This window comes from Haliotis rufescens, unplaced genomic scaffold (assembly GCF_023055435.1).
Source record: "Haliotis rufescens isolate VD_foot unplaced genomic scaffold, xgHalRufe1.0.p SCAF_7, whole genome shotgun sequence".
In the NCBI taxonomy this organism is placed as follows: Eukaryota; Metazoa; Mollusca; class Gastropoda; order Lepetellida; family Haliotidae; genus Haliotis; species Haliotis rufescens.
This window is the reverse complement of record NW_025964361.1, coordinates 19,364,126-19,378,301: the sequence shown is the minus strand read 5'-3', so window position 1 is coordinate 19,378,301 and position 14,176 is coordinate 19,364,126. Positions and strand designations below refer to the sequence as shown.

General features: G+C 43.7%; 1 protein-coding gene across 2 annotated transcripts in view; it reads right to left on the bottom strand.

Annotated features, from left to right (window-relative positions):
• Positions 1-14,176, bottom strand: part of LOC124113295 (low affinity vacuolar monovalent cation/H(+) antiporter-like) — a 142,324-nt gene that overhangs the window by 115,684 nt on the left and 12,464 nt on the right. The window contains exons 2-3 of one of the 2 annotated variants that reach the window (XM_048388008.1): positions 12,103-12,257; positions 10,139-10,418 (exon numbers count right to left, since the gene is read on the bottom strand). In XM_048388008.1, the coding sequence (XP_048243965.1) occupies positions 10,139-10,366 (228 nt within the window). In that variant the 5' untranslated portion in view covers positions 10,367-10,418; positions 12,103-12,257. The remainder of the gene's footprint in view (positions 1-10,138; positions 10,419-12,102; positions 12,258-14,176) is intronic. The other variant, XM_046473595.2, reaches the window with a different exon arrangement.

Genomic DNA, 14,176 nt, shown 5'->3' with positions numbered 1-14,176 from the left:
AAAAAGCAAGGCCTAATGAAGTTAAGAATGAGCTTTATCTGTGTTACAATCATATGATTATTGTCAAAGCAAACTGGATGTAGACACTGCAATGTTAATACAATCAACATTATAGAGATTGAAAATTAGTATGAATATATTGTTTTATTTTATAAAAATTGTAGTTGGTACAAATACTCTTGAATATGTATTTTAACTAATATATAGGGTCCTCTGTGTCTTAATTTTTTTTCTACTTTGTTAAATTCAAAAAACGCCAAAATAATATATATCTTTCATTGATCATATTGAAATATAATCATGGTAGTATTTGGCAACAAACAGCTACCATATACCATATACATAAAATCCTTTTATACAACATGTACCAATTAACCCTTATATATCACAACAGATTTCAGTGATTTCCATTTCTTATATTTTGAACATTGTATTATGATATCTAGTTGATGACGTAATTTTACAGTGCCTGTTACTCTTACAATTTCTTGAAAACATTTCTCATTGCTCTCAGTTATATATCTGACAAATACTTACATATGTTGCTGTCAATATTCACAACATTGAGGCTACGGGCAACTTTACGTTGCATTAGACCTTCATATTTCGCGTTCGCATCGCCTTACCGCTGTACATACTGAAATGCATGCATATGATGTAGCCTGCTCGGCCATACTACAACATAGTTATCGGAACATATACAAAATCTACTTAATTCTTAAAAGTGTGATATTCATACATCAAGGGCAACACTTTCAGTAATGATTGCAAAACATCAACAAAGCGACCTGGGATGAACGATCAGCTGATCTCACCGCATCGCTTCAAGCGCCTATCTAGTGGTTAACTATACAATATAATCAGTAGTGGTCATCCCTGATGTATAATTAAATCAAGGAACATTTATTTCCGGACATGGCAATAGATAAATCATTGTTTAGGCGAAAAGATATACTGTCCGCATACAAGCGTGACCGTTGCCGACAGAGGTGAAGGTTATACCAGTTAACTGTCTATAGGCGTCATAGTAACATGTAGTGCTCGTATCGCGCATACCACATGCGCCGTCAGTTTTAGGGTTGGACCGTCTGGGTCAGCGCACCTAGCGGGTTAGTGAAGGGAAGATAAATTGACAAAGATCGCCCATTGACAACAGACAACTCACTGTAACTTAAGCCTCATGGTGCCTGGCCATCATCTGCATACTGCCTAGTGCTGCACTGTGATGACATCGCGGGTTTCAACAATGTATACATTGTATCAAAAGTGTTACAACATTCTTATTTCTTCACACACTGAAACCAAATTGTATTAACATGCAACTTGAGTTGTCTTGCCAACAGTATCTGAAGATACAAAATCCAGATGAATTTGTCAGTGTTTTTACATCAAAACAAAATTGACAGAAGTGCATGGTCGTGATTAGTTCATACGCAGACTGTTTCAAAGATTATGTTACAATACGAATGACAGTTTGGAATATATATTTTGAAGAAATCCTGGTCACGTCCATGTAAGTTTCAGTGACCGTGCTCTTTCATTAGTGATAAAACAACTTCGAGGTAATTGACATCAGACATTTTCGAAGGACAAAATGTGAAAGTTTGCTAAACAGCCCTAACAATACTCAAATTGACATCGCTCAGTATTGGACACCATTATTATTCCTTAATAATTAACAAGATTATACTAACATACTACCACCCAAGAGTATGAACATATAGATTCAATCAAAATCTTTGAAACGTTTTCATGGGCAGCAAATGTAATCAACAAACCTATTTTTGATCAATCGTTACTTGGGCGCCATATATCAGACAAGCATTGCCTCATTGTGCAATCACACAGATCGCTTATTTATACTTCGGGTGTTATGATGTGTTGTTAATAATTTAAATCTAACTTATAGAAAGCTAGAAACAGGATGTAATTGGACAATTTTAATACTTGAATTTGAATGCTCAAGAAGCGTAGAGTTGGTAATATTTAATACAAGGAAATGATAACTTGCACAGGTTGAAGAAGGCAATATCATTGTTTATACAGAACAATTATAAGTAATATCTAGATTAGTGAAAGAGAAAATAACCTGTCTCAGCTTGTATTTACACACTTGGCTGCCTTACTTAGACCTTTATTCAAAATATACTTGTATGGCCAGTCCATGAAACTTTTTCTTTCATACTGTTTTATAAAAACAACTTCAGAAGTGTATTCACACCTAGGTATGTATATGTACATTCAAGGACATACGTGACAGTTTATTTCCAGTACAGTTTCCCATTTCTTCCCATTCGACAAAAGGAAAAGTTTGAAATAGATAATGATTGTGATTGTAGGTAAATGAAAGTAATGGAATTATTTGTCGTAAAAGGAAAAATATATTCTTGGAATTCAACTTCGAAAATATAACTACCAAAATTATTAATAAAACAGTTTTCAGTCAATATGTCTTTCAATTTCCCCTTTGACCAAGCTAAACTACAACTTGGAGAGAACATAGACAATTAAAAACTGTTAAGAAAGAACCACAAGAATGCATTCATTTTGCTCTTAGAATTTTTTTTGTTTTTACAAATTCTATTTCTTACAAAGGATACAAAACAAAGTAATGATTACTAAATATGTATGCCACTGATAGTAAGTATTTGATAATTTAGATAATGCACAGTGAAAAATACCTTATGAAAACTATTTAAAACATCAAAACGAAATCACAATTACATTGAAAACATTTTGTCATTCAGAAAACGATTATCTATATATTGTGTGTAGATCTAATTACTTACACTGTTTATGTTATAAATTGAACCCTGCAAGATTCTAATATATGAGGCTAAAATATTGGATCTATTTTGACAGCTTTCTCATTGTAAAACACTCTGTTCCCTTACTCAACTATATGCACATTAGTTTCTTGGAATATCAAGCCCTCAGATATGAAAAAGCACATATGTCAACATACTAAACTTAGAAAACTGTGCCAAATATTCTAACAGTGTTAGTCAAGTGATAAACGGTCTCATTCACTCTTCGGTCGCTGTGGAAATCTTCCCAATTGTAATGTACTGGATCTAGTTTCTAGTTCAGTCAAAGAGAATATTATTATTTGGAACCTGAAACCTTGTGTATCCATTATAGGATCACAACATTAGATCAGCTGTTTGACGTGATTTCATCCATGTCACAACACGTAAGGTCATATCACGCCCACCTGTCCAGACGACAAATTCACAGTGGCAGGAAATCCCCGACTGTCTCGTAGCCTCCACAAAATAGCAGATTGTAACGTCATTGAACGAAAAAAATAAAGCGTTTGACATTTCAGATAACATATCAAATAAGAGTTGAAGACTTGCAATAGATTATCAAAAGTTAATCGAGAGTGCAGTCTACATCAATAATTTGTAAATATAATATTAATTAGATCTAATATCCATGGCAGAATGTTGGAAATATGAGCTGTCGTGTTATGATAATATATTCCATTTTCTGAGGAGATTAACAAGTAGAGGCCCATAGGGCCTGTATCGCTCACCTGGATATTTACGCAATCCTAGTAAAATCCTAGATATTTTTTATATTTGTATACTTATCCTGCATTACTCCTTAATGCATATTTCCTTAATGCATATTACTGCTTGTTCTTGACAGAGAAAAGAGCTGTGAGAGGGGTCTTTGCTTGAAGAAGTTGCTCCAACTAGCTGAGAGGCCAACCCATCACACAGCTCCCACGTGACCAAAGGAAGTGACGTCACGGATCATCACATTACTCTGGAGTCCGAAACATCGGAAGGCATTGTGGGGAGGTAGATCTGTGATGGGCGGGTCCCTTTAGACGCAGTAATGCAGGATAAGTATACAAATATAAAAAATATCTTGGATTTTACTAGATTTTTTACTGATCCTGCATTACTCCTTAATGCATCTTTATCGGACGGAACCGGAGGTTGGCATACCTTCAGATGTGGACTTTCCATCTGTTATTTCCAGACTCTGTTCCCTAGCCAATCCTAGGCTGTGTGGTCGGCATCTGGTGACCACTCCATGTACATGTATAGGAAACTCCGTTTGCGTCAGCCCGTCTTCGGCTGTGGTCGGCCTGGATGACCATGACATGGACGGGAAGAGTCAGGTATGCGTTGTGTCCTAGTACTGCGCAGCCTGACAATAGCGCTTGGTTAGGTCGAGACTGGAGCACCGAGCCATATGCAAATGAGGCATGAACCTTCTAGTCCAGGGCTATGACAGGGGAGGTCGAAAGGCGGGCTCTGGACTGGGAGGCGTGGTCAATGATGTGTAGTAGTGGTGACTTGCTTGGCCACTACTAACGGACTGCCAGAAACATCCCTCCATGATAGTGCGTAGAGCGGTTGCTGTGAAGCGCCATAGTGGAGGCGACCGCCCGGATCTCATGTGGGTTGTTTGAGCGTGGGGGGTCCAATCCCACGGCCTTGTAGGCCTTGAGGTTGATGGCTCGTAGCCAGAGGGCGATCGTGTTGCGGCTTCCGCTTACGAGGTCGCAGATTCCGGTACAAAGAGGCGCCGTCGTCAACGGTGTTCCTCGGATCGTTGGATGTAGCAACCAGACATAGACAGAGCTCTAGTTCGTCTTCCGCGCCCACAATCGATGACAGTGGGGGATGAGGAACGATCTGTCGGGCTCGCCTTGGAGCTGATTCTTTGCAATAAAGTCCCAGCACAGGCCCAGATGCACGGCTCTGTGTGCTCCCTGCTCAAAATGAACCCGTGCGACGGCTAGGGCGTGTAGCTCACTGACACAGGCTGCTGTAGCGAGCGCCAGTAGGAAGACCGTCTTTTTCGTCAGATTGTAGAATGACGACGTTTCGAGTGGCTCGAAAGGCGCGTCTCTCAGCGAGGTGAGAATGACGTTCAGGTCCCAGGCCGGGGGACGGAACTTCACCTTTTGGTCTTCCAGTATGAATGAGCGGAGCAGTGCCTGGAGTTCCGGGATTTTCGTCATGCGTCTTTCTTTCGGGACTGCCAGGACGGAGTTGAGCGCCACAAGGTAGGTCATGATGGTACTGCCCTTGAGCTTACGCTTGTGTCGCAGATGGAGCATGAACTCGGGAATGAAGCAGGAATTGAGGCGATGCAGATGTGGGGTCTTGGTGTTTACTCCTGCAAAAGCTCTCAAAGGATTGCACGTCGCTATATAAGTGCAATAATCTTGGACGCGACGTTAAACCCAATTTCACCACCTCACCTCAAAGGATTGCGACTTGTCATCATAAAGGCTCCTGGTGGTTGGGTGATGTGCCATCATGATGGCCTTAGCCTCTCTCGCCGAGTAGCCCTTGGCGCTAAAAGCTCTCTGTAAATGGACCAAACGTGAAGATGTTACCTGTGTGGTTCCGTGTCGATCTGATCTTCTGGACGACTTTGGGAAGGAGTACAGGTGGCGGAAAAGCATACGCTTTTAGTCCTTCCCAGGGGACGCTGAAAGCGTCGACTGCCCAAGCCAGAGGATCCAGCACTGGAGATATGTAGGTCAGGATCTGGTAGTTCTGGCTGGTGGCGAATAGGTCTATGTTAGGAAAACTGTCTCGACAAGCAAGAACGAAGGCGTCTGGGTGAAGTTTCCACTCAGTGGGAGCCACTTTGCCTGGCCGAGACAGGGCATCCGCTAGGATGTTTCGGCAGCCTGGGATGTGGTGGACCTGGAACTGGATCCTCAGATGATCCACCAGGTGAAACAATCGGAACGTCTGTTGAAGGAGCGAAGTGGAATGAGTCGTTCCCTGGTTCCGGAGACACCATACGACAGTGATGTTGTCTGTTGAGATGGAGAGCCGTGTGTGTCTGAGCGCCCGCTTCCAGTGAGTGATGGCCAAGATAAGCGCTTCCAGGTTGAGGTTGTTGATGTGCCATAGGCGCTGATCGGGGGACCACAGCCCTGAGGCGAGGTCGTAAGCCCTGTCAAGGAGACGCCGTCTAATACATTTGATTCCACCGTCCACCACCGGAGATGCTGCTTGAGATGATCCGGGAGGACGATGGATATGGAGGGGTCCTGGCATCTGATGTAGGGCGCCAGGAACATCTGAACTGGGCGCAGTTGGAGCCTTCCTCTGTAGGTCAAGACCTGCGCTGAGGTTAGGAGGCCCAGGAGGACAGAGTGTGTGGTAGGTGGAGAGCTGGAATCAGCTGCGCCTGCATGCACTCCCACCGGTCTCTTGGTACAGAGAGGAGGTCGAGGTCCGTCTGAAAGAAGCGCCCGATGAACTGAAGGTGCTTGGAGGGTGTCAACTCTGACTTCCTGAGGTTGATCTTCCACCCCAACTGGTATAGGAGTGGAAGGGTGAAGTCCCTGTGGCGGAGTAGAGTGACAGGGTCCCAATGGTCCAGCAGGCAGTCGTCTATGTACGCCTCGAACTGGATGTCCCGGCGATGGAGGTAGGAGGCTATCGGCTTGGTAAGCCTTGTGAATAGCCAAGGGGCCGAAGAAATTCCAAACGGGAGGACCGCCCATTGATAATGGACTCCCATGAAGATGAGGGGGAAATTTCCTGTCGTCGGGATGTATAGGGACGTGTAGGTAGGCGTCCTCGATGTCCAGGCTGATGAGTGCCTCCTGCGCCTTGATCTGGGATCGCAGTAGCCTGAGTGTGGTCATCCTGAAGTAAGGGGGACGCGCCAGGTAGCGTTTGTTGAAGGCGCTGAGGTTGTGGATCATCCTGTGCTTGTCCGAGTCCTTCTTGGGGACCAGGAAAACAGGTGAATAGAAGCCCAGTATTATGGCTGGGGCATGTATAACCTCTATAGCTTTCTTGTATAGCAGCGCCGTGATGTTACGGCTCAGAAGCTGCTGTTGGGTTGGGGGGTATGTGTCCACTATGGGTGACGAGGTCAGTGGCGGGTCGTCTACAAGCGTTAGCTTGTACCTATGTTGGATGATGTTGGTGACGTATGGGTCCACCAGGATCTCCCAATTCCGCCAGAATGGGGTGTCGACAACTTGGACGGCTGGGGGTGGGAGGTCCCAGTTGTGTCTGTCCGGCGGTTCACTGGGGGTCCCTGCAGCTGGCGTTACCCCTCTTGGGGTAGCCACGACGGGTCTGGTATGAGCCTGAGGACTTTCCTTTCCCCTTGCCTCTGCCTCGAGAGGTTGAGGTGGCGCCCCGCCCCCAAGCCCAGAGAGAGTTGCATTGTGGTTGGCAAGAACCCGCCTGGGACGCCTTAGTCTGGCCGTGACACCCTGGCCAGGGCCTTGAGAGCCGTCTCATCACGGGCGAAGGCTGAGACCCGGGCGTGTGTCTGGGATATCTGTCCATTAAAGAGGTCAGAGCCAGACCAGGGTTGACGCAAAAGGTCTCTCTTGAACTCTGGGTCCCAGTTGGACAAGGCAAGGTACCAAAGGCGTCTAGTGGTAGTGAGCTTGATCAGAGCAGCGCGCATGTAGGAGCGCATCTGTTCCACCTGTTGTTGGAGGTAGGATACGACGGAACTTAGATGGTCAATCCTATGGGGGTTGTCCTCCACTAAGTCCTGCAGTATGGCCCTAGAGGACGACGCCATCAGTGGGGTGGTAGTGTGTGGCGAATCTCGGTCTCCACATAGGCGAGTTTGTTGTCGGAGACTCGGACTGAAGTGGAGCGGTTCGATCCCGTCATGCGGTGCATGTCCTCATCTAAGGAGTGAGCGTGGTCCGCAACTTGAAGAGAGTAGACTGGGAAGTCATCTCGTTTATAACGTGGGGCCCTGAAGGACGGAGTCAGTGACAGCTTACTGAAGTCCTCGTCCAGAGCTAAGATCATGTCTCTGATCAGTGGGTCAGGAGGGATCGAAGTGGGGTCCGCACGAATGGCCGTCTTGCTATCGACCTCTAGGCCGGGCAAGGGGAGTGATAGCCTCCAATTTGTCTGCCAACCAGTCTGTGACCTTGTCAAAACCCAGAAGGGATCCACCGTCCATAGGGGTGTCGTCATAACAAGGGATGAAGGCGCCCTCCCAGGAGTCGGATCGATATCTACTGAAGCGCCTGCTAACCGGGGAGCGGCTCCTAGATCTATGACCTTGTCTAGAAGATCTGCTGTCACTCCGCCGTGAGGACGTACTAGGCAAGGGCGCGGGTGTCTGCATGGACGCCGTACAGATAGGCGCCATCTGAAAGGCCACTAGAGGAGGCGTCTGCGGAGGCGCTATGAGAGGCGCTTGTAGAGGCGTCTGTAAAGGCGCTGGCGTCGACGGCTGTCTAGCCTGTAAGTACTGAATGTACTGGAGGAGGGAGGCATCTATCATGGGCATTTGTGCCATAGGCGGGGGCGCCTGTAGGAGACCGAGCGTCTGTGCCATAGGCGGGGGCGCCTGTAGGAGACTGAGCGTCTGTGCCGTAGGCGGGGGCGCCTGTGGGAGACCGAGCGTCTGTCCGAAGGATGGTATAGGCGCCATCTGGTACGTGAGTGCCACGCCGGGCGTCAAAGAGGTCATCGCCGCAAAGACAGACGCTGTCGTGGTTGTCAAAGTGCTCTGGGTAGAGACCACAACCCTGGGGTCCGACATCAAGGTAGCAGTTGAGGTCGGGGGGGGTCACCCGAGATGGTCGATCTGGAAGGCGAAACCTCAGAGTGGTCTGACATCGTGCGCCAGTGTTTCCTAGCCTGCTGTGTTCTGCGTTTATTATACACACGGAGGTACTGTCTGAAAGCTGTGGGTGAAGGAGTCTTTACATCGGTGACCTTGGAGGAATTGAGATGTACAATTAAGGCACAGGGGTGGGGATCCCACACCGACATAATGCGCCGGCACTTTGAGCAGGAGGGCATGATATCTGCAACGAAGCAGTGTAAAATCACAATGCGATTATGTATGCTATAATTTGTTTATCCCACTATGTGGGTTTATGAAACAAATATTACGACAAACATAAGACAACATACAACAAACAAACAATACGTGCGATGATACGCCAATCGTGGGGTACCAAGCAAAAGAATATAGAACGCAAACCAGTTCATTCTAATGGCTGGCTACGCAAGATATTCAAGATGGCTACTAGGAGCAACAAGACACCTGGCCTGATGTTTTCTTTCGAGAAAACGCCAGTAAGTGTCTAATTAAGTTATGCACATGTTTATCAAACATAGAATGTACAAAATACAAACCGTAGGCACAACACAAAGACAAAACAACATTAACTCAGATAGCAAACACGTGAGGGTTTGAATCAGTTTTATGTTACAGGAAGAAAAACAGGTCTTCTCTCATCAAGTGACAAGAGTAATGTGATGATCCATGACATCACTTCCTTTGGTCACGTGGGAGCTGCGTGATGGGCTGGCCTCTCAGCTAGTTGGAGCAACTTCTTCAAGCAAAGACCCTCACACAGCTCTTTTCTCTGTCAAGAACAAGCAGTAATATGCATTAAGGAGTAATGCAGGATAAGTAAAAAATATGACAAATATGTACACAATACTGCAAATATTTCGTAATTTTGACTGTCAGCATTTAAAATGGGTGGATGGCAAATCTGACAGCATGTACGTGTATTTCTCTAGATACAGATGTAGCATTAAGATCTGAACCGTTTCCATGTTATGATCCAGGATAAATCATATTAAAGGTATTAATCTCTTCATAACAAACAAATGTATACAATGTATCTGTTTATTATAGGGTGGGGACAATATCAGTTTGCATGTTATGGTCAAGGTACGTGGGGATGCTTACAACCAAATATGGTTGATATCTATTTCTTAGTTTCAGAGAAGTTGTTTAAAGCAATATAGCCAAATTACCCCTATTTGGCCAAGCGCCTCAGCCCCTTGAGGAGTCAGCCCCATCATTTGTACAATTTTGAATCCTCACTACCGGAGAATGCTTCCAACCAAATATACACTATACCACTTAATACAATAATCATAGCTATCTTTCCATATCACTTGTCACTTCAAAGTGGAAGTGGAAAATAAAAATTAAGTTTACAAAATGACTGATGACTCCCTGATGGGTGGTGGTCAGTGCACATGACTTAACCAAATGTCCAAATGAATTACAAATGGCCCCTATAGGAGGGTATTAGAACTTTCAGCACACCCACTGGTACATCATCATCCATTGTAGCAAACTTTAATGGGCCAAATAATATCTGATACTGAATAATAAATAATTGATTTACCAAATAGTTGTTAGAGATTCTATGAGCCTCAATATCATTCTCAGCATGTGGGAGTATCACGCAACTGCTTTCAAACGCAGTCAAATCTCTCCCATCCTCATCTTTGCTTGCTGCATTTGACTTGCGGGACTTGCCATGGCCCTGTAGTGTGCTGTCTGATGAGAAGTCCATCACTGAGTCAGACTGACCACCTGCCGCTTCGCTTTTTCTCTGATCAATGGATGCCATCTTGTCTCAGTTGAGTTGAGCAGGTGATCAACTTTCACTTTTACTTACAGTCCTTAAAAACAATAACACAACATTGATAAACAGAGTAATTACTATTTTACTACGAATAATATATTCTGATATCATGTTATTTTAATTGCAGGTTTTACTATATATCTTCAAAATAATGATAATCATAACTAGTGTTAGGCGATAGCACTCAAGGGAATGGGGACGAAACATGTTCTCACGATGTCCCACGATCATATCAATATCCTTTTGTTACCAGACAAATAACACTACCTGTAAATTCCAAATTGTAACTGAGATGCTAATTGGTCTTGAACATTATATATAAGAATATGCTCAAGAAATGTAGTTTGTTATTGAGCTTGATCAGTGTTTCTATATGGCATGCACTCACTGAAATTGATTCAAGTTCAACAATATCTGTTATGTCCTGTCTGTTAATTAATCCAAGGCTAACGGGACTGATGCTCAAACTCAACCGGTCCTTACTTTTGCCACAGATTGTCTACAGTACAATCAGACTTTCATCAGACTAGGTGGTGAATTGTTGATGAGATGAATGCTACTGTGACCCATAAACATTCAAAGAACTTTGCACTGTGACACTAATGAAACTAACTTGTCTAGACATTCGAGTCAACAGTTGAAACCTATGTCAATCCAATAAACAAATATCAAACAATACTTATCATTGTGTATTATGTAATAGAGGTAGTATTCTTAGAATTATACACAATGATAATTATTGTTTTCATGATTTCTTTCAAATACCCTACCTCAATTACATCATAGTCAGTATACACCAGAGGGACTGATTGGATCTGGCATTTAGTATCCCTATATAGATGGCATTTGTGAAGGAGGAATACATATGTACATGTATGCATTTTTAAAAAAAATGAAATGATTTGCCAGTTATATTGAGCTTCGAGATTAGGCATTTATGATGTCACCTTACTTTGGGATGAGTCAGTTTGTAGCCTTTTTGTGATATTTTTGTGACGTCTCTTCCGGTTTGAGGTCAATTTCTGACATCACTTCCTGTTATATAACCACTTCTAGGCTTTATTATTTGACATCACTTACTGATAATGTCACTTCCGTTTTGCCCTTGGATAGTGATATTTAACATATATTTTGACATTATTCCAGTACATATGTCTCCTGATGTCACTTCTGGAGGTAGTACAATGATACATCCCAGACTATCATGTAGATACCTTATATATCAACTTAAATCCCTTCCATCTCTGATTCCAGTGTTGCCAGTGATCTGCCCACTCACTTAGCAGACTAGGGATCAGATGGCAGACTTACCTTGAGTTCTTAGGTACTTCTGGTATCTATGACATCCCCCTCCTAAGTTCCCAAAAGAGTGAGTGAGTGAGTGAGTGAGTGAGTATGGTTTTACGCCGCTTTTAGCAATATTCCAGCAATATCAGCGGGGGACACCAGAAATGGGCTTGACACATTGTACCCATGTCAGGAATCAAACCCGGGCCTTCGGCGTGACGAGCGAACGCTTTAATCACTAGGCTACCCGACCGCCCCAGTTCCCAAAAGAGGAGGGGCGGCAGGGCTACTTGGTCAACATAACCTGGGACCCAGTAATTATAGTCCTTCCAGGTAAGTTTGAACGTCACGCAAGTAAAAGTTTGAAAACATAGTGTGGGATTTCCAGTGACAGCTTGCCACCATTTGTGAACTAGATAATCTTTGTTGAGTACTTTCAGGTTGATTGTCATGCGCACTTCCGATGTATTTTTTCTTCAGAAACAGGAAGACTGGTGAGTAGAATCCGGGAGTGGTTCTTCTAATGCGCTGATTGTTCCCTCATCTTGTAAATTGTGCATGGCCAAGTTCGAGGTTTCTAGCTTGATCCCTGTCAGATGGAAACGGCATCCTATAAGGTGAATTACAAGACTTGGTCGTGGTACAAAATTGTACTCCTCCTTCTTACTCCTCATAGCCCTCATGTTCTAGCAACGACTTGCTAGGTTGTTGCTCCATAAAGTCGGTGGTACAATTCCTCAAAAATGTCTTTGATTGTGTAATCATTAGGTTTAAAGATCTCAGGAATAGATTCTATTTCACGATACAGAAGTACACAACCTAGGCAAGCTGCACTGATGCGAGCTGTGATGGCGTGGAGTAGTATTATTTCGGCCGACAAATCTGTGGCTAGAGGAACATGCCGTATCACAGGAGTGAATTTGTGATGTACTATCACGTACACCTGGCAGGACCGTGCAACGGTATGAAATGGAGCACACTTATGAGGTCTTGCACCACTTACACAAGAATCTCTTTCAACACGTTTTGTATCATGGTGACATCTAGGTGGAGAGTGGTATCTTTCTCCACGACCACTGCGATGGGATGCCCATGACGCATAATCTTCCTCATGATGAGTGTGGTAAGATGGGGATCTTCGAGATTCACGATTACTGCTGATAGACCTATTTATGGTGCTCATAATTTCCTAACTCTGCTTGCCTGGGTGCAAAGTAGCTCCTAGATGATACCATGTCATACTCCACTGATGATCACATAGATTTAGGAGATAAACATACTGTGTTTTCAATGTAGAGCTAGGTTACCTGTAGATTTAACCCCGCTAAATTAAATTTGGAACCGAACGCGCAGCGTGAGGTTTCAAATGTTAAATTTAGCGCGGTTAAATCTATTGGTAACCTAGCTCTACATTGAAAACACAGTATATTTATCTCCATTCTACCATGACGAAATAAAACGCAAACTCTTTGGTGTCAGCAAATATACTGAGTGAAGCGGCATGGGTTCAGTTCAGTGTTTTGAGGGGGTTATTGATCTGAATTACAGAATGACCGAACAAAACATGGTGCTGTATATACTCAAGCAGTTTGTTTACACCGTAATACTTCACTCGAACATATGACAGGCACTGAAAGCATATAAGCACGGCAACTTGGTAAGCTAACATGAGGTGGGCATCCCTAAAGAAAACAAAGCAAGCTTTGCAAGGCTTTTGCTCTACATCGCACGTCACCATTATGATGTCATATCGCTCATTGTGATGCAAAACATATGACGTCACAGTCGTATATAGAAAAGTGCCAAAATTTCAAGCTCTCTGTTGTCTCCAAAACGTAAATACATTCCCTTTGTTGATATCTGTTGTGTTTTTCTGCATGAAATGTATTGCCACACATCCTTTGAATATTGTAGTAACCGCATCTGTGCATTTTGTAACCTGTAATTGTAGATATAGTTATTTAAATATGCCTACCGACAATGACTGAAAATAGTACTATTCTATGAATATTAGCTTCCGCGGTGATGTGGCCGTTCAACCATCTGTTTCAATCAGAGGGGGTTTATTGTGATTTAATAGCCTCTGATTGACCAATCAGAATCGAGTAACTTCCAAATTCATGGTAGAATTATTAATATCCTTTGGTTGAGAGAATGATTTAGGTGCAATAGGATGGAAAACTTATTGTCTATCATTTCTGTCAGGGATGATGTGATTTTGTTTGTTAACTCATTAAGGATAATGGGGGAAGAGGGGCATCAGCTGGAGCATAGTTTCTTATTTTAAGGCTAGAGGATCCACCGTAGATTTCAGTGGCCTCTTGCAAACCAGAAAGGTATGTCTGCTCCTTTACCAATATGAGAGGGTGGGATGAACAGAGCGATCTGCCCTCAAAAGGAGAGATTGTGCCCCTGTGTTTATCACCAAAATGTTTCGCAGTGGTGGGTACAAAACCAGATTGAATCACTTTCCCCTTCTTATCAGTAGAAGTAGTCATAGATGACCTG